This window comes from Pollachius pollachius, assembly GCF_949987615.1.
Source record: "Pollachius pollachius genome assembly, chromosome: 2".
NCBI lineage: Eukaryota > Metazoa > Chordata > Actinopteri > Gadiformes > Gadidae > Pollachius > Pollachius pollachius.
In genome coordinates, this window is record NC_136935.1 from 41,704,644 (window position 1) to 41,730,353 (window position 25,710).

The 25,710-nt window shown below is 44.9% G+C and overlaps 1 protein-coding gene across 3 annotated transcripts in view; it reads left to right on the forward strand.

Annotated features, from left to right (window-relative positions):
* fat1a (FAT atypical cadherin 1a) overlaps positions 1–25,710 on the forward strand; it is a 72,206-nt gene that overhangs the window by 16,545 nt on the left and 29,951 nt on the right. For all 3 annotated transcript variants that reach the window (XM_079758561.1, XM_079758563.1, XM_079758562.1), the window contains exons 3-8: positions 2,571–2,885; positions 12,081–12,142; positions 16,971–17,300; positions 17,834–18,050; positions 19,244–19,383; positions 24,986–25,261. In XM_079758561.1, coding sequence (XP_079614687.1) covers positions 2,571–2,885; positions 12,081–12,142; positions 16,971–17,300; positions 17,834–18,050; positions 19,244–19,383; positions 24,986–25,261 — 1,340 coding nt within the window. The remainder of the gene's footprint in view (positions 1–2,570; positions 2,886–12,080; positions 12,143–16,970; positions 17,301–17,833; positions 18,051–19,243; positions 19,384–24,985; positions 25,262–25,710) is intronic.

The following is a 25,710-nucleotide window of genomic DNA, read 5'->3' on the forward strand; positions in this document are numbered from 1 at the left end:
GAATAGAGTCACTAGAGTGAGAAGAGAGTAATGCTTCATATGCGTGTTGTACGAAATAGCTGTCAGAAACATAAACTTTGTTTCCATGAAATAATTAGTGAAATCTTTCATCAGTGACGTCATTGTTCTTGGATTTGCGTTTTCCATTGGTCTGATTTGGATCGTGAAGTTCCCCTTTGAATGTAAAAGTTGTTAAAGTAGTCGTTGACTGAAGTCGATTTTTTCAGGCTCTTATTACAAGGTATGATGAAAAAATCGCATTTGTGGTGTTAGTGGAGAAAGTAAGAATAGCAGTGTTTTGGGAAGATTTGCAAACCAAAAAAAACGGATACAGAGGTCAGAATTCAATACTTCTACGATGTCAAACAGTAACAGACTGAAATTCCATCTAGCGAGCTGTGTGCTGAGCGGGAATCAATCAACAGTCCACGATTAATATTTAATATTGTTTATCAATTGATCGCACTCACAATTAGAATAGCAATTCTGAAGTTGGCCTAAATTCAGACTTGTTTCACTAACTTAAAGCAAAAATAAATAAATATTTAGTCTGCACAGCTCTGTATCAATAAACCCATTAAACCCAGTGAATGTTAACCTTAGACATCAGTGCTGCTGAGTGCCACGGAGATATTGGCTTGTGTTTCTCCTGTCCATGGATCTTCGCCTCAGGGAAACATCAGGGAACTATCCGTTTCCCCCCCCCCCCCCCCCCAACCAAAACCCCAACCCCAGCCCCCCACAGCTTCCCTTATTACAAGCCTCAAGCTAACTTCAGGGACTTGTAGCGATGAGTAACAACAGTACGGATCCCCCAGCCAGCGAGTAGCAGGACGCCTACAAAAAACCTCAAAACCTGTACCTGGAGGATGTATGAGGTTAGGGTTAGGAGTCCCTTGAAAGGGAGTTTTTAGTGACAGACCTGTGGAGTTTATTTTTTTTAACCCAGAGATCTCTCATAGCCTAAGGCAGCAAGGGGCTCTGCCGGCTCTTGGCTGCAGTCCTGCAGTGCAGTTCATTGAGTTACAGCAAGTGAACAATGGCTTTTGTGAGGGCTGAGGAAAGCGTGAAGGTTTTGCGGTGGGAAGTCTCTTCACTATGCATGACTTTTCTTCTTCACCCTTATCTGGTCCTCCAGCAAACGTAGACTGTAGGGCTAGGCAAGGCTTGCTTTGATAAATATAATGAATGAATTTACTTCCTCTCCATAATCAAGGCGTGTGCTCTCTTCTGTACTTTTATTACGACCTTTAGACCTGCAGACGGCTCCTTGCGATTCCGAAGTACAAACCAATCCCTTTATTCGGAAGGCTGCTGTCATAAACAGTAACACGATGACAACAAATTAGCCTACGTCACGACCAGTCTGACTCTTTCCAAGACAAGGAGCATGTTTACCTGGATACAAATAACTTTGTTGCCAGGATGTGGTTATAATGAATGGCAGCAATAAATTCGTTAGGCTAACAAACACACATGCAATGTATAATTGCGATAATGATAAAGCCTATATGCAAAAGTTAGATTTAACTTATTTCGGAAAGGTGTAACATTATTGTCCGATTTTAAGTTGAGAAGCAAGCTGCTACCCTTGAATCTGTTTCAGGTATCGCTTACTTTGCTCTATTTCTTTGACGGATGCAAACATGGGTGCAAACCCTTATGGAGTCAAGAAACAACCATTTTTTTCCCAAACTGGCATTTTTTCCCCCCATCCGTGCGCACTGAGGCACAACATATGCACGTTGTTAGAAGGGTGTCATGTCGGTCAGGCTTCTACACTGTTGTTTGGAGTGCAAAGCAAAACTTATTGTTTGCCGATAAGATGGCTTATGTTAGTAGTATATTCAAGTGTGTTTTCTTTGTATCACATTTCTATTGTTGATTGTGTTAGACCATACCATAAAAGTATATACATACATGTATTTTAATTTGCAAAGCCAAGAGCGACCAACACTTCTTAACTAGATGCAACTGTGCTAGTAAGATTGATGAGGCCTATCTTTGAAATATCTGTGGGGTTAATTTATCCTTTTCTGTTTGTATTGCCAATCGTGTTGGCAGTACGTGTCTCGTTAATATCCTAATGTCCTTATCTTATACCTGGCTTCTTCACATTTCCTGTCAAACACTTTCAAGCAACCTCACATCTCATCACCTGCCTCTGTAAGCCCTAATGTGTGCTCAGCTGAGACTGCAGCCCCCACATGGCAGTAAAACACACAGACACACACAATCACACAACACACACACACACACACACACACACACACACACACACACACACACACACACACACACACACACATATACACACACCCACACCTGACACCAAAACGATTTTGAAAGGCGTTTTGGAATGCAAATGCTAGAGCTCTTTGAAAGTGGAATGATTGCACCATGTCATGTTCCATGTTGTTCGTCTTTATTGATACACTCAACAGATCGCATAGAATGAGCAGGAAGTGGGGATAGGTTTCAGCACCATACCTAATGGCTTTGTCTGTTAACATTTATTGCCATAAGAGGTTTCAGAGTTCAAACCATATCCCCTTCTTCTCGCCACACAGGCATCATCCGAACACAAGAGCTGCTGGACCACGAGACCACCGCCCATTACTGGCTGACGGTCTACGCCTCGGACCGCGGCGTGGTGTCGCTGTCCACCTTCGTGGAGGTCTACATCGAGGTGCAGGACGTCAACGACAACGCGCCGCAGACCTCGGAGCCCGTCTACTACCCCTCAGTGATGGAGAACTCCCCGAAGGACGTGTCCATCATCCAGATAGAGGCCGTCGACCCTGACGCCAAGGCCAGTGACAAGCTGTCCTACCGGATCACCAGTGGCAACCCCCAGGGCTTCTTCAACATAAATGGCAGAACAGGTAAAGATGGCGGCCACTTAAAAGCAAAGGTCACCCTGGATTGCGGGATAAGCTGACGCTGCGATGACAATCGTAATATTGTCTCGTATATATGTCGCCATCATCAATAATAATGACCATTAAACACTTTATTTTTTTATCACTAAGGCTGCTCATTAGGTAAGGTAACTACTCTACTGGAAAACATGGTCCAAAGCTCAACAAGTATACCCTCCCGGGTTCCAGGCCGGGCATGGCTGAGCGGTCTTTAAAACAAATGGTGTGTAGAAGGGACGTCAGTGTAAATATATGAGCTTGAGACCCTCGGTCCAGGCTGGCCGGGGGGCTTCTCCCTCTGCAACACACAATACCGTGTTAACATATGGGCTTCTGGAAAAGGAGGCAGTGTTAATATTTCATTGGCCTCCCTCCCTCTCTCTCTTGAGGCTTCCCAGAGAGGCAAAAACAGCACAGAAATTGCAAACGAGAGGTTTCTGCAGAGGTTATTTCTTTGTGTTGGGAGATTACGGCCTGTTTAAGTGCCAACAAAGGTGCAATTTTCGTCCATCGAGCCCGCACCGACAAAACAACTCGAGGTGACCAAAGTGCGCATTCATTGGGATGTTCCCGTTGTGCACTTCATCAAACCCATCAAATGCAGCTTACAGTGATACGTTTTCATTACTCAACAAGGCAATATATGCTTTCGAACAGGTGTTTTATATTATTAAAAAAAGGTTGCTTCAGATTCCAGTAAATTACTCATCGGTTTTCAACGGCAGCTTTTATGAGCTGTATGCTAGCAAAGGGGAGATGAGGAAAAGCCAAAGGGGGCGAGGCAGTACGGCTTTGTTCTTTTTCTAGGTTATGTTTACGGTACAGAAAGGAGAGAATCACACCTGCCCTGCCTGGGGTAGCCCCCCTCCAACCATTCCTTCTTCCTGCTTTTGGCTTATATTTCACTAAACACATGCCAGTGACTTCAAAATCAATTATTATCAGCAGGGGCTGGCATAGCACAACATACAAAGCGCTAACAAAGCAAACAAAACAGAGCATATGTGTGGGTATAAAGTTCAGTGTTATTTGTAATGGGGGAAGGTTGGGGGGGGTTATAATCCATTGCCCTATTACATTAAACAATGATCCCATTTGATTTGAGTTAGTTGGAGGGAACTCATTTTGTGATTAAAACTATTTTCTATTTTTGTAAATGTTCTGAAATGGGCTGCGTTCTGTTTGACAGCGGTGCCAACAGAAATGATTGAATGGTCTAACTTGTACACTTGTAGTTACAGTAAAATATTTTTTGAATGCAAGCGATTGGAAGTTAAAACGAACGACGAGTTGAACCGTGGCTCAGATTTATCATGATAGACTTGTGTGGTCCGAACTCTGAGGCATTCACATCAACAAACTGAGGTTATTTTTGTAGGACGAAACCAATGAGAATTTTGTGACCAAATAAGGATTCCCCATGTAGCATGCTTTTGAATAGCTCCCGGTGTAGTCCTGGCTCCTTCCCAGGAGACGGAAGGCAAGGAATTACAATGAATGGAAAAATGTGGGTGTAGCACTCTCATTTAACTCTTATTAGTTTACCCTTAAAGAGGACAAATATGTGCAGGCCTATATTTAGTGTTTCACATGCATACACGACTAATAACGACTATTGCTGACTGAATTCTGGAGCAGGGGGGTTTGGGAATCGTCATTGCGTAAATCGTTCTGTCTCTGGGATTGTCTCTGGTAGCTGTACTGATGAAATATATGTATCTTTTGAAATAGTATACTTTTGCATACATTCAAGGGAAATGTTATACATATCAATGCAGGATTTCGCTCTTAATGAGATTGTACAGAGTCTTAAACACCCCTTAAAGAGCAGAGGTGGTATCAACTCTTCCATCGATCAAAGCCAATGAATTCAGTAATGGCGTGAACCCAAAGATATTCCTTTAATCCCACAAATAGAAGGCCCAATTATTTACTTGAAATACCGAGTAACGGAGTGAGGAAACAGTTAGTTTTTCTTAGTTGGGCCAAGCTGCCTTTTTTTTTTTTTTTTAAAGCTTGCATCTGCCATTATACCCCGTCTGTTTAATTCTCATTTATTACCTTTTTTTCTACTTTGTTGCTCTAAACGTAGATGATTTGGCAGCAAACCCTGAACAGACGTTTATATATATATATATATCCCGATCCCACCAACTTCACTTGATATTTCCTTTTTCCCAACTCCAAGCTGTACCAAGAAGAGTCCACTGAGGACACAGCCTGTCAACATCACAGCAGTGTGTCTCCCTGCACTCTTTACAGTGTCAGCCGAGTGTTCTGCAAAAAGTGGTTGTAGGGAGAGGAGGACAGTGAGTCATGTGGGACATTCATGCATATCAAAGCATGCTAAAACTTTTATCAGCTGGACGCCAGAGCCTCCTTTGTTGCCTTCAATAGAGAGTGGTTTAGACAAGAAAACAACCTTTCCTAAATCACGGCGGCGTTGCTCAAAGCTTTGTTTTGTAAGATTTAGGGGGAGGGGAGAGGCTGCAAGGGAGGTATATACGATGATGCGGAAAGGAGCCATACAAAACGAGAAAGGGAGAGAATCAACAGGCAGCCGACCATGAAGAGGAAGGCCGGTGGTTCAGAAAAAAGCCAAGCATGCTATGCAGTCGGCGGTAGTGTTTTTGGGGTCGCTAGATTTAGTTAGCGTGTAACGTAAGTGCCTCCAGGAAAGATTACACGTTAACTTTTATTTTTTCCTGTCTGGCCCATTAAGAGGGATTAAAATAACTGATATCTGCACACGTTATCAACTTAATATGACATGCTCACCGCATATTACAGGTTTTGGAAAATGTTTTAAATTTACAACATGCTAGCCTCTGTAATTACATGTTCCAAAATGGCATTGGAAGCGTAGGCTCTGTCTTGGCGTTGCTACAAAGCCCCACAAAGGGGCGGGAGAAAGGAAAATAAGTTGAGGCCTATGTTTTGTGTGTGGGTTTCACAGAACTGTGCATTTTGCAAACTCTCTCTATAGGCTTGTGTTTCAGGCAAACACGATCACATTCTCTCATGGTCTGTGTCCTTAAGCATTATGCCCAACAGCATATCGAGCTTTAAATACAGATGATGGCTTTACCTTAATGCTTCGGGTCGACTACGTGTAGCATATTCTTTTGCCGCTCGTCCCTGCATTGGCTCCACAAAGCCCAGCATGGAGAGCTTAGAGGCTTACAGTGTTCTTTATATCTGCAGAGTAAACAAGTGCCTCTGCTGGTCCGTTGTTCTCTGGCGTTGATTTTTCATTAGAGTGTAAGCCAGTCTGTTCTTCCTCTCTCTCTCCAAAAAAAAAAGAGCCATGCCCAGTGCCTGTGTGCTGCTCTCTCCCGTTTCTCTTTTGGCATTTAGCAGGATCTGCTTCTCAAAGATCATGTAGAGATTCCCTTCTGTGCACTGATAATGAGTATCTGTTTGCATATCCCCATATATTAGTGTCTGTGTGGGAAGGTGTTTGATTAATTAACGTACGTGATTTGGTATTCTCCATACTTCGGTGCACAGACAATATATCCGCTCTTGAAAGGCTTGACTTGACTCTCGGGTCGTTTTGCCTGGTCACTTTCGAAACGGCTACCTGATTTTAAAGAGGGTGAGCGTTTTTTTTCGTTATCTGGTTAATGGCGTTCTCTTGGTAGTTAATTACTTTTACGCTGTTCGGCCGTTCAGGAGATTGAACAACATTGTCTGTAGCACCATTAATAGGGGTTTTCCGTGTATTTATATGTCAGGTGGTGGCAGTTAAACATAATAAGCTCTTGCATGCTAACTCTTTTCTTTCGTCCGGGATGGGAGAAAAAGGAATTAGAATGAAAAGAGAGAGCGGTGGTGTGGGCACATGCAACCTTTACAAAACAACACCTTCCCCATTAATTTGAGGGCCCCTCCCCCTCCTCTTTCAGCTGACAACAGCATGGCCTTTTTAAGATCGAGCCATCTTTAACTGATTGTGCCATTTGCCCTTTGGTGGCGGATTCCATCGAACTTTAGATGAATATAAAAGATAAAGAAACCTAGGGGAAAGTTTTTTACCGGGCCTATTGAGTAACGTGTACCATATTCACTTCCTATTGGGCCCGAGGCCAGCATCTCATTGTGTTAGAGTGGAAATAAATATCGCAGGTAAGGCCATGTATAGCCAGGCTACCTCAGCCGGCTTTCATACGTGGTTTTAATCTGCACAGTTGAACGGACACCTGGCTGGTAAAAGAGTGGGACATTTTAATGGTTTGGAACCACAATACAACCGCAGTTGTGGTGCGACTCTCGGCTTACAGCAACGCCTTCCCTGTGCTTAAAAAAAAGAAAAGCACCGACTCTAACACACACACAAGCGGAGCAGTGTTGAGGTGATCCAACCAAAAGCAGTGGTAGCCAAATAGGAAATGGATACTACCTCCAACAACTTCCTGCCATTTCCTGTGATTTTGAAGCGAGACAATTGGAAGCCATTTCAAAGGTTATGGAAGGAGGATGTGAAAACAACCTTTTTCTGTCCACTTCTTTTTACCACTGCCGTGGCAGCAAAATGGACTAACAGAAACATGACTGACTCATTTACTTGACTACCTACCAAGCCCACCTGTTCCCTTTCCTACCCTACACTTGTTTTTCATAAGGACTGACCACTAAGAAACAGCTGAAGCCATATATCAGCGTGTGGGAAGGGAGAACAGGTTGCAGTCGGTGGTTTTCGGGGGTGTTTAAGTGTCTATCAAAGCCTCTAGTCATGTATTAAATAACAATATAAGTCTATTGCGGTGAGCTTATTACACATCAACGTGTATGAAATATAAATACAATTATCTAGGCTTTTTCTGAAAGGCTTGCAGATACAATGCGTTCACCTATTCTGTCTTGAAGAAGAATCTTCATATGTTCCACTCCCAGCCAGATTGCGTCATTAATGCATTTGCTGCAACCCTCAAAGTCTTTTCCAGTGTGTTGGCAGTGATTGAGGGGCCATACTTTAAGCCTTGTTGCTGACACGCCAACTTAGGAAAAAGGGGGGTGGGAGGTGTTGGGGACAGGGAATCTAATAGAGTTAATTTTGATTGGTTGGGCTGGTACAATGGAAGTTGGCTCGCATTTTTCGTTTCCTTTATTTTATCATTTGCGGTTGTAAATTATTTTCATTGCACCCTCTCCTCAAACTCACTGTCAGGTATAGACAATTATTTTTTATCTGAAAATCTTTCATAAATGGAATGGAGTTAAATTCAGATTTTTTATAGCTGTGCCTTTTATGCACATATGACACCAAATTATACGGTTAAATCAAAGAAAAACAGGATGGTCTTCTCAAGGTCTTTTTCGGTGGTCCAGTAAATTCCTTTTTGGGCTGTAACTACAAGTAAAAGCTACATAAATAAACTTACTTCACCTACATGAGAGTTTCACACCCCTGGCATAGAATAGCTTTGACATTTACACATCTATCCGTCAATTGCATAATAAGCATTTCAAAGATGAAAACATGCAAAATAAATCTAAATTGCACAACATGCATTGGACAACACACAAACAACAACTTTTCATACTTACACTTCCCTTGAAGAGCTGAGTTCACAGGCACATATTATCAATAATGGTATTTGTCAGAAGGAATAGTAGGCGCTATCATGCATGAGCTGGTCTGCCTCACAGTCCCAGAGCTTCCAATTATCCATCTCTGTGCACACCAAGACCTCAGTAGTATTGGAAATCCCAATCAGTCACAGATAAATAGGCTGCTGATGAACGAAATTACAGGTGCTGTCAAGCAAATTACATTTATGATTATTCAAATTCTTACCGATATGCTTACATCTTTTGATTTTGGTTCTTGATTGGCCTGGTGCTTTTTCGCAGCGACATTCTATTAGCCTACCCCGTTGGAGCACGCTGGTGTAAAGTGTACAGACTTTCTGAAATTCTTCAGAAAGGTTTTCATTAAAAAGAAACATGTTTTGCCAGATGGCTTTCAATTTATTGTCAACTTAGCTCTTGGGTTAGAAAAAAAACCCACAGTGTACAGAATCTGTTCAACTCAGATTCTGTTAACCTCAATACACAGAGAAAGGCTGTTTAATTCTCCTTTCAAGTGTGACCGAATATGACTTTTCTGGGTCTCCGGAGCTTTTTCGGTGTGTGAAGTATTGCCTTTCCCTCCCAGTGAATATCTCATGGTCAGAGGACCATCAGCGGCTCTCACTTAGCAACCTTGTTGGGATTCCATTATGACAGAGGGAACAAACAAGCTCCTGTGTGAAATGTACCAGCGCCTTCCCCCGACTGCCGAGCTAAGCGGCCGTCCAAACAGCTTGAAGCCTCGGAAGAATGTTGAAGCCTCGCTAGGCCGTACGAATTTGGCATATTTCAAAGTAATGTATTCTACGACGGTAGACACTGGAAGAGGAAAACTTGTTGACAAAATATTAGTCTTGTCGTAATCACCTTGTTACAAAAATATTAATGTGTGTGCTCAGCATGAGACACAGAAAAAACGATGAAATGTTTTTTATGATTTATTTCCCTTCCCATAAAAGAGTGTAGTCAACGGACCAGCTCGCCAAACACAACAACAACAACAGAAACAAACAAGCATTAAGCAGCGGTGGGTAAATGTCTCGAGGCGTTATGGTGGTGAAGAAAAGCCTTTGCCGCTAAAGCAGCCAGCTACACCCCCCTCCTCCCTGCCCTCCACCCCCTCCCTCTCTCCCATTGTCTGGACCCACGGCTAAATGCGTGTAGTGCGTAAATCTGCGTGTCACTCTCAAGACTGCTAATCACGGTGGTAATGCCCGGGTTCCAGTCGGCCTAGCAAGCGCTCTGGACTCCCCTAGGCATCCATTTTGGAGCGGCGGTTCCAGATGAAGGACGCGCCACTGCTCGTTCACTGTTGTTTTTCTCCCCCTCTCAAAACAGAGCGGGTATAATTACTGTCGGGCCAGCTCAGCCCACGCCTCAGGACGGGAACGTTTTTCGCCTGTGTGTCTTTGTGTGTGTCCATGTGTGTGTGTGTGTCGAGCTAAGGGTTGTGGGTTGGAACTGCAGGTCTCTTGGTGAGCCTTGGCGCTACCAACCGATTCTGTGTTTTTTTCTTCTTGAACTTAGAGGTAGAGCTGGAGAAGTATGCAACATTAGCTGCAGCAAAAATGGCACACAAAGGCTATTTCTAGTAGGGAAATGCACTTTTCTAAAGGACACGTCAAAGGGGTTATTTAGGAGTAAATGTCTTAGCAGACAGACTATAACTTATAAGAGACTTGTAATAAGTCTCTTATGCTTTGAAAAGGGATAAATAAATATGTGAAACATAATAAAAACTTCTTTCACCCATATCCCTGGCTTTTTGTCACATAATTTGTTCTAGAAGAGAAGTGTACGGTACAAACGTACCTTACGCTGTTACTCTTGATCATGTTCCATAGGCAGCTAAAGGAAAGGGAGAGAAAAGCAACAAGAATGAGACCCCATTGGCTCATTTGCTGTGTATGGAGAGGACTATTTCAAGAGCAGATCGTTGTGGCTTGCTATTCTGGTTCCAGGCATATGTGCCATTGATGGTTTTGGGCTTCGGAAATCCTTTGCTTTATGCTAATCAGGCGCAGTGTGGCAGGCAGACGGCTCTACTGTGGTTGTATTTGGCACGTGGACCCTATACTAAACGTCCCTGCAAGGCTGCAATTACACAGGGAGTGAGGACACAATACTGCTTATAATGTAGCCATGTAGCAGTTTGCCTTTATTTTCTTTTGCCTGTTTGTTCAGTTGAGTCGAGTCGGTTCGGTTGAATAAGATTAGCATAGAACTCAAGTCTCGTCTGTTTTCTTTTTTGCTTTGGCCCGGGCTCTATTGAACGGAGTTCCAACTGTTTGGCGCTACAATACACCCCACTCATTGCATGTAAACACTCCAGTGTGCCTGACAAAAATACAAATGATTTATCTAAACTCAACGCTGAGTCGGTTCGGTCTGGCATGTTACTGTGACTCAGATCACAGAGCGAAACGGACGAACTGCCTTCAGTTTCACTACAACTTCCATACAAATGACCTTGATGGTGCCAGCGTGGGGTGGTGTCTTCTAACCATCGCCAATGGTCAAATGATGCCTCGGCGACCCACTGGGATTTTTTTTGCATTTTCTCATCATGTCGCCTTTTGATTTCGAGGCCCTCAGCAGAGAGCGCACTTGTGCAATTCAAGTGTTTGTTGAAGGCGCCGTTGTGTCTCTGCTTGCCATCATAACCCTGTCCGATATCTGTGTTGTGAAACACAGCATCACTTCCTGTGCCACTGTCATTGTTTTCCTGCTCTCCAGTGCAGACCCTCATTTTGAATAATCCTTGTATTTATCCAAGAGCAAAACTCAGCGATCAATTATTTGACCACTTGTCATGGTGTACGTCAGAGGTTAGCTTTATGGCCGGGAAGGGCAGAGATTCTACAATAGAGGTTAGCATCTGGGCATCATGGGTGTGCTTGCGTATTGATTCAGCTTGGGGAAAGACATCAAAGCGGAGCGCTGATCAGCTTCAGGACCTCTGGTGAGCTGCAGGAAGCAGGAGGAGATGAGCGGGAGGAGATGAGCGCAGGAGCCCCTTGCGGCTGTTTGCCCCATTAAACCCCCCTCTCCCTGACCTCGGTTGGTGGACCTCTGTGATATTTCACACACAGGAGACAAGGCTCCCTGGCGGGAGGCTGTCTGGGCCTGTAGGTCGATCAAACTTAGAGGAGGGCCAACCGGGACACAGGTCGTCCACCATGAGGCTCCGGCAGGTCATCTTGTCTCCCTCTAAAGGTCTCTCCGTAGTAGCTTACACGGTTTACATAGTATGACCCAGAGCATGCTTGTAGGCACAGTGGGAATGAGGAACCAGTGTTTTTTTTTTTGTTTTTTTGTAATTTGATTTCTTTGAGGGAAAATTACAATAACTGGTTATAGCGGGCTCTATTTGGCACTGGGGAGGCAGAGCACGCAATGTGCTTGTGACTTAATTAGTCGAGCAGTTAACTTTTCTTCACCTCCATTAATTGCATTGTGTAAAATGTCTTTCACGACTGCACCCTTTTAATTAGCCAGATTAAATATGAAGATGAAAAAAAAAAAAGATGAAGAAAGGCTAAACGCGTGATCAATGATTTTCTCTGTTTGTTTTTGTTGCAACAGGTCTGGTGACGACCACTTCAAGGAAGCTGGACCGGGAGCAGCAGGATGAACACATTCTTGAGGTAAGTGCACTGTTTAGTCTGGCCTCCCACTCTATAATAAAAAACAGGAGACAGCCCGTCTTGTTTGGCTAAAAAGCGCGGAGCGCCAGGTCTTAATACCATCCTCAAGGTCAACCGCCACAGCCCACAACTTCAACACACGCAGAGAATGCAGACCTCACTTTCAGCCACTGTTGTTGACTCAGTGCCGGATAAGTCTAGTTGTACTGTGGAGGGGTTGTGTGTGTGTGTGTGTGTGTGTGTGTGTGGGGGGGTTGTGGGGGGTTATTTATTTACTTATCAAGTTAATCTGATTTCCGGAGACAGTGGGAGTAGGTGGGGCAGGGGGAGAGATCCCGGTGAATGTGCCTTTGTACTTCCCCACTCTTCCGTGTCTGGCCGCGGAACAAGCCGGGACAGGAAGGTGCTATCAACCACGGGGCCACGGTCTAAACATGTGGATTTTTAATTGAGCCTGGCTCCAATCTCCCTCGATACCTCCCCCCAACCCCCCTGCCCCACAAATCCGCTCCCTTTCCCCACCTCACCCTCTTTTGTAGGCTCCCCCAGCCAGCGTGGGTTCAGACACTGGGATCTCTTCCCCTCTTCAATGGGGAAGAGATGAAGTGGAGCCGATACAAGGCCTTTTAATTATGGTGCAGCGGCTTAAAGTTCATTGGATGGCGATTAATGCTGATGCATCCTTTTTCCAGACAGCCTCTGCATTTCATTCTTAAATCGGTACAGTGTGAGCAGTAATTGGATCCTGAAACAGAGCGTTAGATCATCCTCCGAGATGAAGATGATATTTTATTGTCGACTCGTCCCTGTTCACGAGGATTGAGTGTTAAGGAGTTGCGACAAAAGCCCAGCGAAAAAACTCTCTGTAAACAAAACTCAGTGGGTTTGTTTAAGGACCGAACTGGCTTACAAATGGTGAGCAGACGGGGAAATATTTCCCAGACCGGAGAAGGGTTACCCCTCCCACATTCTTGGCAGTTTGTTATGTCTGAGGAATTATTCATGCCAACCTGTGGTTCAACGCTGCTGTAATGCATCGAAGTCGACGTCTGAGTCGTGTTGGTGAATCCCGTGCATATGGGCGAAGAACAAAGCATGACATGGTTGTTTGCCCACTGTTTCCTGAATCAGAATTCGTAATGAAGGCTGGAGTTAATGAAGGCTTGCGATGAGCTTCAGGACATCCATTACCCACTTAAAAGCACGCAAATGAGCTCTTTAGTATTTAGCTATTTTTGCATTGCATTTCTGTGCCGTTTAGGCAAATTATTTTGATTAAATAGAATAACGTCCGGGTCACCTATTCGTTTTTAGTGTGTGATTAATAAGGCTGGTTAAAAGCAGCTTACTTGTGACACACATGCCTACAATGTGGACACAATTTCAGCGGAGCCTCGTATCCATGGAAACTCTGGAAGTGTTTGCAGTGTTGGGAACTTTTAGTGGTAATCTAACAGGAAACACTTTATTGGAACAGATCTCCTTGTAGGTGGAAGGCCCATGCATTCCGACACAAGCACCCCCCCCCTCCTCACTTACTCACCCATGCGCACATGCATGTGTGGAATTCACACCCTGTGCAAATCAAGGTGAAATTAGCGATAATAATGAACATTTTAGCACAAACACTGTGTTGTTCAGGATGAGCAATTTAATAAATAAAGAAGGACCCAAAAGGTCTGGCCATTTGGAACATGTGGAGCAATTAGAGAGGGCGCTGTGTCAGCATTGTTTGAGCCAGATGCCAGAAGGAGGTGAGGAGACTTTTAGGATCGTGAATGACGTGATGGATGGGGGTTGGTAGCGGGGGCGAGTGTTTCACTGAGTGTGTGTTTTTAGGTGTGTGCTTCAGTGTGTGTTTAGGGGTTTCAGTGTGTGTGTGTGTGTGTGTGTGTGTGTGTGTGTGTGTGTGTGTGTGTGTGTGTGTGTGTGTGTGTGTGTGTGTGTGTGTGTGTGTGTGTGTGTGTGTGTGTGTGTGTGTGTGTTGGAAGTGGGGGGAGCAAAGTAAACTCTGCAAGCTCTGGCCAGCTCTGCTTCAGTGGCGGTGTGTGTGATCCTGGTGTCTGAGGTGGGGGAGGGTAATCAACAGGAAGGGGGGATATGTCAGGACATGTCCAGTGGACAGGCCTGGGAAGAGAAGGAAGAAACAGAGTGGGGAATAACGAAAGAACAAGGGCATTGTGCGGTTGGAAAAAAAGGAAAATTAGCCTAATGCTGAGGAATCAAAACTGTCAAACCCTTTTGCTTGCAGTTGCACAAACACACTTTGTATTAATTGAATTTTGGAATGTCTTGTGTTTTCATCTGTGTAACGTCCTCAATAAAAGAGGGCTGCTATCAGCAGATTTAGTTTTAAGGTTAAGCTTTTTTTTAGGAGTTCACGTTTCACAAATTACTATCTAGGGAAGCTCCACAACAAAAAAAATCAGGAATAGCCCTCAAAATGAACCACAATGTAAACATTTACCTAACCACAGAGCAGAACCAGCCAGATGTGCTGTCTTGCTCAGGTGGTGCCCCTACTGGTGACCACACCACATGACACCCACTTTCTAACAACACATTCAAATAATAACAAAAGGAAAATTACATCCAATAGACTGCAATTAATGCATTGTATTGTTTAAATATAATCCACGTTGTGCTACCGAGGAGACAGATGGTTAAAATGGGAATGCACATCAGACTACACAGAAAAACAGTGACATGTCACCTACTCAGAGAGACCCACCGTTGGTTCACACCATTTAATTAATTCTGCTTGGGCAGCTGCAGATCTTGACGGGGGAAACAAAAATCCCCCAACAAAAACACATTATTCCCGTAATTGAAACTATGGCACCAAATGGTGTGTAACTGGTCAAAGACTGCTAAGTGTTTTCCCCATGCGAGCAGATGGTTTGAAATGGCTCTTTGGCATTTGTTCTGGATCTGTGTTTTTTGCAGGTTTAAATTTGAATTCACACCTGACGCCCTTCTTCCAGTCAAATGATACAGGGCCCTCGGGTGTGCCCCCTGTGAGGCAGGAGGGAAAGTAGTGCTTGTGTGTGTGTGTGTGTGTGTGTGTGTGTGTGTGTGTGTGTGTGTGTGTGTGTGTGTGTGTGTGTGTGTGTTTGTGTAGGTCAGCCGATGCTGGGGTTTCATCAAGTTCTCTCAGCTGTGCGCTTCTAATAATAATCGAAAAACAGTCCCGAATTTCAACCTTTACCCTCTGAATCGCATGAAGACGTCGCAAAGCATAAATTCTCACATTCTCAACCCTTTTTTTTACGATATATTGTGTGTATATAAACTTGGTTTCTTAAGCAATTATCACATGATAACACTGGCTGTATTTGCAGTGTATCATCAATTCTCTGGGTGGGTATTGTTCTTTATAAATATATTCAGTTAAATAATTGTTCATGTTGCTCGTAGTTGCACAGGATTATCTTCTCTTATAAATGCAAATCATCAGGTACGTTGACACTATCTCCATAATTTAACTCTACGGCCCCCCACTCCCCCAACCAGCACGGACTGCATAATCACACAACGCATTGGAATCACCCATATCTATTTTTTGTATTCATATAAATACCTCATAACTTACCTTAACCACATTGTGCATATTCTGTCCATATACCATCACTTAGATGCTTTTCTGTTGCTCACTTTTTGCTGCTATTCTTCATTTCACGTACTTTATTGCTCTTTGTTTTACACACCGACAGAGAGAGAGATCTTATTTGGTCTTTATCTGCGCCTCTGGCCAGCATGTGGCTCAGGAGGTAGAGTGGGTTGACTGGTGATGGGGAGGTTGCTAGTTCGATCCCCGGCTCCTCCTAGAGTGTCGAGGTTTCCCTGAGCAAGACACCTTACCCTAACTGCTCCCGACAAGCTGTCATTGTTGACACCGCTATCGATGTGTGCATTAGGGGTGTGAAAAACCGGTTACAAAAAATTGTAAACGGTTACACAACCCCTTTTTTTTTCGTGTACACGGTTAACCGTTTTTTTTATTAATTAATGATTTTTTTATTTTTTTTTCAAGTGGACCGCAGTCGCGCTGTAGGGGGATTATTTGTTCACCAACGTGGCGGATGCGTGAGCGGAATGATCGGAAAAAGAAAATTTGTTTGACTGGTTGCCATGGTTATCTCTGTGTGGTTAATTTGCAGTTGCGGTGTTAATTACGATGTTGTCAGCTTATTGTTACATTAAACTGTTATCAGAAAATGCGGTTATATGCTAAAGACCCTATAGTATCTGTGGTCATTTGAAATTATGGGATGAATTTCAAATTATAAATATGTACACTTTATGTTGAAAGTATAGACCGTCACGATTCCCATTGAAACAAATGGCGCAGTGATTATTCTTCAAAACGAGAGCTGGTAAATTGTGAAAAATGAATTAAACTGTAATCAGACAATGCGGTTATATGCTATAGACCCTAGAGTATCTGTGGTATAAAGGCTGGGACGAATTTTGAATTATAAATATGTAAACTTTATGTTGAAAGTATGGACCGTCGCGATTCCCATTGAAACAATGGCGCAGTGATTATTTATTTATTTTTTTACGGTTTTCGTTTACTGATTTTTCCTAAACGGTTATGATTTACTAACCGTTTACACGTGTACACGTGTACCCGTGCACACCCCTAGTGTGCATGAATGGGTGATTGTTAGGCAATATTATAAAGCACTTTGTGTGGCTACTGGTTAGAAAAGCGCTACATAAATGCAGTCCATTTACCACTCCGTGTTCGCTGTTGCTGCAGCCCCACCTGCATTTCCCCTCTGGGGTGGATCCGTAACACGTTCTCTATCCATCCGTCCGCCAGGTGACCATCAGCGACCACGGCGTGCCGGCCAAGTCCACCACGGCGCGCATCATCGTACGCGTGCTGGACGAAAACGACAACCGGCCCCAGTTCCTGGAGAAGATCTACAAGATCAAGCTGCCCGAGCGCGAGCGGGCAGAGAGGGAGCGGGTCACCAAGCGAGACCCCGTGTACCGGGTGGTGGCCCTGGACCGCGACACCGGCCCCAACGCCGAGATCTCCTACAGCATCGAGGAGGGCGACGAGCACGGCAAGTTCTTCATCGAGCCCAAGACGGGCGCCGTCTCCTCCAAGAAGTTTTCATCGGCCGGAGAGTACGACATCCTCACCGTGAGTGCCAGCCCCTACACAGCCACACGCACGGCCACACGTGCACAGACACGCCGCCGGCTGCGGTTCACGCCTGGCTTTCACAGGTGCACCGCGGGGGGGGGGGGGATACCTTACACCTCTTGCCCGATCTGCTGACGTTTTCCTGACAGGAAAAGGTGTTTTAGATAAGCGAGGATGTGCGAGAGACGCGAATGGAGACTAGGGGGACGAGCAAAGACCTGACAGTGCGGTTTTTATTTTTGCTTTTACTATTCCGAGGAATGAGGACCTGATAACCACCAAAGGCTGTGACTTTAGTTGGATTCGCATACCATTATCTCTCACAGGTTTATTTTGGATATTTGAAAAACGTGAAATGTGTGCGTCCTGGTGTGGAATCTTGTCCTTCTCTCAATGTCTCTCTTTATCTGCGTCTTCCTCTCTCTGCCTCTCTCTCTCTCTCTCTCTCTCTCTCTCTCTCTCTCTCTCTCTCTCTCATTCCTAATAAAGAACTTCCAACACATCCCTGTGTGTCTGTGTCTCTCCCTCAGATCAAGGCGGTGGACAACGGGCGTCCACAGAAGTCGGCCACGTGCCGCCTCCACATCGAGTGGATCCCCAAGCCGCTGGTCTCGGAGGACGCGGCCCCCCTGGCCTTCGAGGAGAGCCCCTACTCCTTCTCCGTGATGGAGAGCGACCCTGTCTCTCACATGGTCGGCGTCATTGCCACCGAGTCCTCTGACGTTGCTGTGTGGTTCGAGATCACAGGTATTGTGTTGTTTACGTGTTTGTGTGTGTGTGTGTATGTGTGGCGAACTCTATGTGCATGCACATCTCGAGGGCAGCACTAATGATATTCAAGCACCGGAATTGGGTGTGTGAGCCTGTTAGGATATTTTATTTATTGCAAACTAGCCCCTAGATTTGAGCAAACAGAGTATGCGCTAAGGAGTGTTAATTGTGCCGGTGACAAACACTTGAATGCTGCTAAGATTGGTTTTAGGATGAATCTTAACCTTCTCTACTTACCTCTCTTTGTTTCTGACTAACAGTTCTTCTCTTCTCCTTCTCCTCTGTGTCCGCTGCCATGTTTCTCCTTTCTTCTCCCTTCTCTCTTTCTTTTATTCTGGAATGTTGTCTATGGTTTGATTTTTTTTTTTTACAAGACGACCTAGAGGATTCTGGGATGTTTTACATCCTTCAGATGGCTTGTGACCACAACTGTACAGCGGAAGGTATCTGCTGAGATCTCCTAGTGGCTGTGTTGTGTTGTGGTGATCCACTCCTTTCTCAACCGTGTGTGTGTGTGTGTGTGTATTGGTGAAATGTGCTGTGCCACCATATTTATGTTACCCACCAGACCTGTGATATAACCATCATAACAGCATCTGCATTTATTTAACCAAGCGTATGAATCTTTACACTAGGTTATTTTGATGTATTTATTTCAATTTTCTTTTGATGACTTTGTTCCCTACTCATTCGTTCAAGTATTGGTGCCAGTTTATTAGCTATAACTAGTTACATCACCGACTGGGTGATGTAACTAGTTTTCAATGTTTTCTCTTCTTTCTGATAAAATGCAACCTTTAGTAAGTTACATTTAGAAGGTTCACAGTCCTAATAAATATTATTTTACATGCATAGACTGAGCTGAAGGCTATTTCAATACTTACTTTATATATGCTTGCATTACACTTTTCCTATTTTTTTTACATAAGAGTTCACGGCATCTCATTTTTACCATATCAGTAAATATCTTCATCATTTTGTAACGGTATAACCTGAAACCTAAATCCACCTGAATCCCTAGATGCTCGCCCTCCCTCCCCATCCTTCCTATCCTGTGTATGCCCTACCCTTGCCCTTTGTATTGCACCAGGTGATGATGTACCACTAATTCGATACCCATCTCCACTCTGCTTTTTCAAAAAAAAAAAAAAAAACTGACATCTCCACAGGTGGTAATTATGACAGCCGTTTTGAAGTGCACAAGGCCAGCGGAACGCTGATTGTGGCGCGGCCCCTCGACGCTGAGCAGAAATCAAATTACAACCTGACAGTGGAGGCCACCGACGGGACGCGAACTGTCAGCACCCAGGTAATTGAAAGACTAATAAAACTGTTGGGAAACTGACGAGGGACCTGTCACAGTTGTGTTGTTCCCGCGTCAAATACAACAAAGTCAATGGAAAGATCGTTTCCCCCCCCCGCCCCGCCCCTACGTGAACAGCTGCATCTAGACCGGCCCCAGCATCGAGGTGGACGGTGTTGTTGAAAGGAATGGTGAATGGAAAGTTAGGGTATCAAATCTCATATAACTGCACACATAGCTTTGTAAAAAGTGCTGTGTAACCTTCACAAAAGATGTGAAAGTTAACGTTTTTTTAATCTGTGAAGGTATTGGTAGTTTCTATTCCAGGGCCGGTTGTTTCTGCTATTTATTTCTCTTTTAAGTGTGAAAAACACGAGCGAAATAGTTTCTAGCTCTTCCTTTAGCGTACTGTGAAACATTAAACAGAATGTACTCTTACAGTCTGTTCTGCGATTTGCATGTGAATGGAGAGAGAAGGACGTTTCTACATTTGTTGCCATGCTTAAAACTGTGGTACAATGCTTTACTTGTCTGCCACCTCGGTGCTGCAAAGCATTTTTTTTCTTTTTGTCTTCTTTGGCGGGGAGCTCCAGAAATCTTCCATTGTCTCATTCCTGAAGGAGGTCTAACATGGCGGATGGTGCCATCGAGCTCCGATTTTTTTGATGTGCACATTCCTTTTGTCTGCCTCCTCCTCCTCTCTGCCACTCCTCCTCCTCCTTGTTGAAAACCATTTTGAACGCTTGCCTTTCTGCATTTTGCTCTGGGAGTTACAGTGCACAATACAGAGTTTGTCATCGCAATATTTGTCTTCTGATCACGGATGAAACCATAAATCCCCCGGAGAAAGGGAAAACCTGACCATGGGGTCGCATAAAAAGCATTGTCTCACGCCAGGAATTCACTGCAAGCAATCAAAAGGTTTGGGCGTGCAGGCCCTGGTTTGTCTGTGCGTATCGCTGTTTTGAACACATAGCTCACATAACTCCTCCTTAGATGTCTGTATCTGTCACGGTAGACTGGGTCATAGGGGATACCGGCATTCAAAATTGTTTGGTCCCCCCCGTTCCTCAAAGGGGCGGCTTCAGAGAGCGGTAGCCTTAGACTGGATCTATTTGTTGTCACTCCCTATGAATAAGGGCTTTCATCATCTGGCTGTGCCGCTCTGCCCTGCCCCCCGCTGAAGAAGCACGGCCCCCTAAGTGACGCTTTACAGCATACCCGTGGACGTGTTGCACCTCTAGTTAGGCGGAGGATTTTCAACACGTTTAGAGGCCCCCCTTCCCCTCCTCTATTTACAGTGCCACTGAAACCTCTCTCCCTCCCCTCGATGCCTCCTGCAGAGCAACCCTTGTGTAGCAGATATTTCTAGAAAGGCTGTAAATAGCACTGTCTCCGGCAACGTTTTACAGTCAAAATGAATTAAGCTCAAAGGTTAGTCCAGTCAATGTATTTGCATCTTTAGTGTTTCTTCCACGCCGCTACCTTTTGACAACGTGAACTTTTATCCACCAAATAATGGGAAATTACATAACGTAGTTAGCATTGGCATCGACATGGGGTTCAAACAAGCATTCTTCTGTCGCCGCCCGTGTCCATCATGATCAAGGCTTCTGCAGCGTCCAATTAGCCATACAAGTCCGTCATTCACAGGGCCGCTACTTGAATTCAGCGATTGGTTTTCCGCCTTCATTAATTTTGGATGCAATTCCCCTGTGATCCGATGTCATTATAGAATCATGAAAGGCCTTGCTTCAATCAATAGATTGGAAAATCCAACTTTAAGGAGCATGCAATTTGCCATCCACATGTGAGGTTTGTTTTGCACCTGGTAGCATGGGCTAACAGTAAACAATGAGGGTACTGTCTTCAGTCTCCAACATCTGGCTCGCTGTAATTAGACCCTGCTTTCTATTCAGCAGATGATTGCACTTCATCATCTGCTCAAGGTTACTGGGGAGACTGCTCCCAACATATTGTCCCCATTGATGAAGAGTTTTCAATTATAATCCTCGATCAATGGCATTTGTTAGCGGTGGAGCAATTTTCAAAGCATGTGCAAACCTTAAAAAAAAAATATGATATTGAATCCCATTAAGGAAAAACTCTTTGCAAAAACCGCAAACACATTTGTCCCGCTGACAAATATACTTTTGGCTTTTCTTTGTACTTTAAATCAATCCATCAGAAAGCACTTCTTCAAGAGAACATTTGCTGACAGGATTAGATTGACTCACGTGTGGAGTACCTTGTGAAAGCTCAGTGTTTCACTTATCTGTTCCTCAAATCAAAGTCATATGGACACCGTGCTGCCAGACGGCGTGGCCTACTTCCAGTCTTTGGAATGCATTTTCCCTACTTTGGCTCCCCCCCACCCCGCCTCTCTCCCTTAGCCCTCACATTCTTTCCTTTTCTTGTTCTCTCCATCTCCATTTTCAGAAACCCTCTCCATACTTTTGGCCGAGTATGTGAAGATTAGGATAATTCTGTTTGGGTAAAATATAATGCACAAATAGGAAGAACACTGGACCTCTGTGGGGCAGTGCTGCTACGGTGCTGGGCTCTGCTAATCCTGCTTTGGGAAGAAATGCGCATGGGCACACGGTGCCAATGTCCTGCCGTTGCCCAGAACCTGCCTCCTGGCAGGGGGCTTCCTCTCCTGCGCATGGTGTCGGTGGCATGCAAGGGCTTTAGAGCCCCCCGCACGTGTCCGGGTTTTGTGACAACACACAAGGTGTTAGTTAAGGCATTGTTTTGAAACAAAAGCACGCAGGACTCATCCTCTTCTGGCTTTGTCCTGATTCTCAAGGCGGTGTTCCATACACAGCGCCTAGAGGGTGTAATTAGAAAAATCCATCCAGAATAAAAGCTTTTATATCTCTCTCTCTCTCTCTCTCTCTTTCTCTCTCTCTCTATATATATATATATATATATATATATGTATCATAATTTATGATTATTTAATTCGAGAACAAATGTAGTTATTTGTAGTACCTTTTCAGCTCTCAATTAGGCACCCAAAAGTATTTGAAACAATGACCCGACCTCTTTCCCATATCTAGCTAGGACGTGCTAAAGGCTGTGCAGGAGCAGAACCTTTCTCTGTGTCGAGGCTGGGGGCTGGTTTGATAGATCACTGTAGCCACTCGTATTGGATGAAGGTGTCCGCAAAGTATCGGCTAATCCACACAAGGGGACGTTGCATCCCAACATTGGGCACCTCACGACCAGGAGCCATGCCAACAAGCCAGCCTGGGCATGGGGCCCTCCCTGCGTCCGTCCAGCCGTCGCCAGCCCCACTACATCCTGCCACGGCCCTGCAGGAGCACCCTCAAGCTGTTCTCTTGCAATCTGCTCCCCAGGACCCCCTGATTCTCATCTTAAACCAGCACAAACTGTCCCAACCGCCCGTCGCCTTCCCTCTCCGTCTCCGGCGGACTTACATGTTGTTAACGCTCTCCACATGTTGTTGCCCGCTCTGAAATGTGTTTGTGGCCTTTTTGGTGTATTGCTGTTCCTGACACAATGCCCCCTTTAAAAAACTGGCTTTTGCAGTCTTTTGTTCTCTTCTCTTTACTCCCCCCCCCCCCCATCCTTCCTGACAGCAGATCCCCCCCCCCCCCCCCCCCCCCCCCCCCCCTCTTGTCTGCAGCACTCCCAGAGGAAGGTATCTAGAAAAGCTAAAGAGTTCTCTATACTGGAAATTCTTCTGCAGTCAGCCTGGATCATGTAGCTTTACGATGTTTCCTTTGAAGTGCCTTAGCCCTCTTTCAGCAAGTGAAGTGGGGGGAGTTTGGATACTGAGCTAGCTCATGTGCGCACAGGGTGTTGGTGGGTCGGCGATGGAAGGGGAATGTTGCATAGAAAAAATAGCCCAAAGGCTTTAAGGTTCTTTACGCTACCTACCAACATACCATCCAGCCTGGCTAAGGAGTCCGGTGTCCAGGTTGTGACCAGGCTTTCTGTTAGCTGACAACACTTGTCAGCCCCCGCAGCCTTATCAAGGGCCTCCCCCTTTGCTCATGAAATGTTATCTAAATCAAGCCAGATTGAGACACACGGGCCCCCTCCTGGCTTCTTTCCGTGAAGACTGTGAGGCCGGGTCCATGTTTCTGGATGTGCGTAATCAAAGAGGAGGGGGTTGGGGTTACTGAGGTTGATTGTGTTGCCTTAGGGATGCTGCACTGTATGATGTCTGGCATGACATAAGAAGAAGACAGACAGCTCGGAGTGTGAAGTGTGTCCCTCGATATGCATAAACTCACTGAAACGCATGCACGCACTCACACGCACACACACATAGAAACACTCATTTCAAACCACACACACACACACACACACACACACACACACACACACACACACACACACTTTGAGATTTGCATACCTCCTGAGGGTTCTCATTTTGCTCAAATAGAGGATATAGTAAAAAAGACTTCTCTCTGCAGAAGGTTTTTATCAGTAGCTCTGTGACACAGAAGAGTCACGCCGTGTGATTGGTGGCACACGGCCAACGTGCAACTTTGATGGTAAGCATGCAGTCGCGGGCACTCTGCGAGATGGCATCTGTGAGATCAGGCCAGTACTGCCAACATCGCAGCACACAACAGATTGTCAATGTTATCGCCCCCTGACGCGCTGAGTCTATATCGGTCTCTTAAGCGGACTGACCACCGGCTCGACATCCTTTCAAAAGCACCCTGTGGACGGCCCTCGCAGCAGAGAGGGATCCGGCGGGCATAGGTTTAACCGTCACTCGAATACCTCTCCCCACCTCTCCACCCGCTCTTCCAGAAGCACCCTGCCTGGCTTTGTGCACCCACCTCCCCCTGGTGTCTGGTATGCAGGTGTCTAATCTGGCTGATCCCTTTGTTCCCCTTGTTTGGCCATGGTAGGAGCCCCTCGCCAGTTTTGGGACCCGGAGCTGGCATTCCAAACGGCTCTTGATAATCCTCTGTCGGAAGTGTGCTAGACGAATGCCGGGTGTTGATAAAACATGACCCCGACGGAATTTTACAGTTTGAGGACAGGACTCGCCACCACAAAGGACACGATGTTCTTTTGTCGTGAGCAAAAAAAAAGGGTGAAAAGATGCCCTTCTTTGGCGCATCGTTGCAGTTTTTGTGGGGTTTGCTCTGAAACATATGCATTTATAGTGGTGAAATATTGAGGGTCGGCGTTTGATTCACACATTGTAAACAGAAATTTTGTTAAGTCACTTATACTCAATGGTTCTACCTAAAATCCTTACTAGAAACCCATTGGCATCACAATCCTCCTTGCATCTTAATGTTATCTGTGGTTTTCGAGCAGTTCTCATCTGAGTGTTTTTAAGGTCATGCGGCCATGTAAAAATATGACGCGGGAGATTTGAAGGGTTTTGCAACAGTTGGTGTTGTGTCTGGTCTATCTTATTTTCTTGTTAACAACTTTGAAAGAAAAGTATTTTATTTCAATAATTATGTCTTAGTTCTGATCTTGGTTCTTTTTCGATCTTAGGTTTCTTTAACAATCATTTGTAAACGATGGAATGATAAATCCCATGTTTGTACCCAAGCCGGTCCTCCTTCAGACCCTAACGTGATGTTCTCCCATGACGTCCCTATAGGTGCTGATCCGTGTCATCGACACCAACAACCACCGGCCCCAGTTCTCCCAGCAGCGCTACAACGTCAGTGTGGCCGAGGACACGCCGGCCGACACCGAGGTCCTGAGGATTGCCGCCGCCGACGAAGACGAGAAGAACAAGCTGACCTTCACCCTGCTAAGCAGCACCGACCCCTTCAGCTTCAAGAAGTTCCGCCTGGACCCCGGGACGGGCGTCCTGTACACGGCCGAGGCACTGGACCACGAGACCATGCGCCAGCACACCCTCACCGTCATGGTACGCTGACGACAGGGCTACAGTGCTCCCATTTTGTTGACCGGCTTTGAGTCGGTCTGATTTATGTGTTCTTTCATCTGTTTCTGTGTTTTCTGCATTTAGGACTCTGCATGTGTTGCTTGAGATTAAGGTGACAACGGAAAATGTGGTTGCCCCAGCCTATAGTGAAATATTCTATAATATCCTCCATTTCTGTTTAAGTACTAGTTGTAAAAGATAGTTTCATAATTTTTTATATTTTTTTATATGAGCAGAACAAGAGTATTTCTTGATCTATGGACTTAATTGAACGGATTTGGGAACGGAATTCTTGAAATTTGGTTCTTTGGGTTTGGATTTTTGGATTAAAGGACTTTGCTGACCCAGTCCTTATACAGAACATCTATGCATGTGTAAATTAGCTTTCCGGTTAAATTGGAAAATGTAACTATACAAGTTTAATGTTCTCC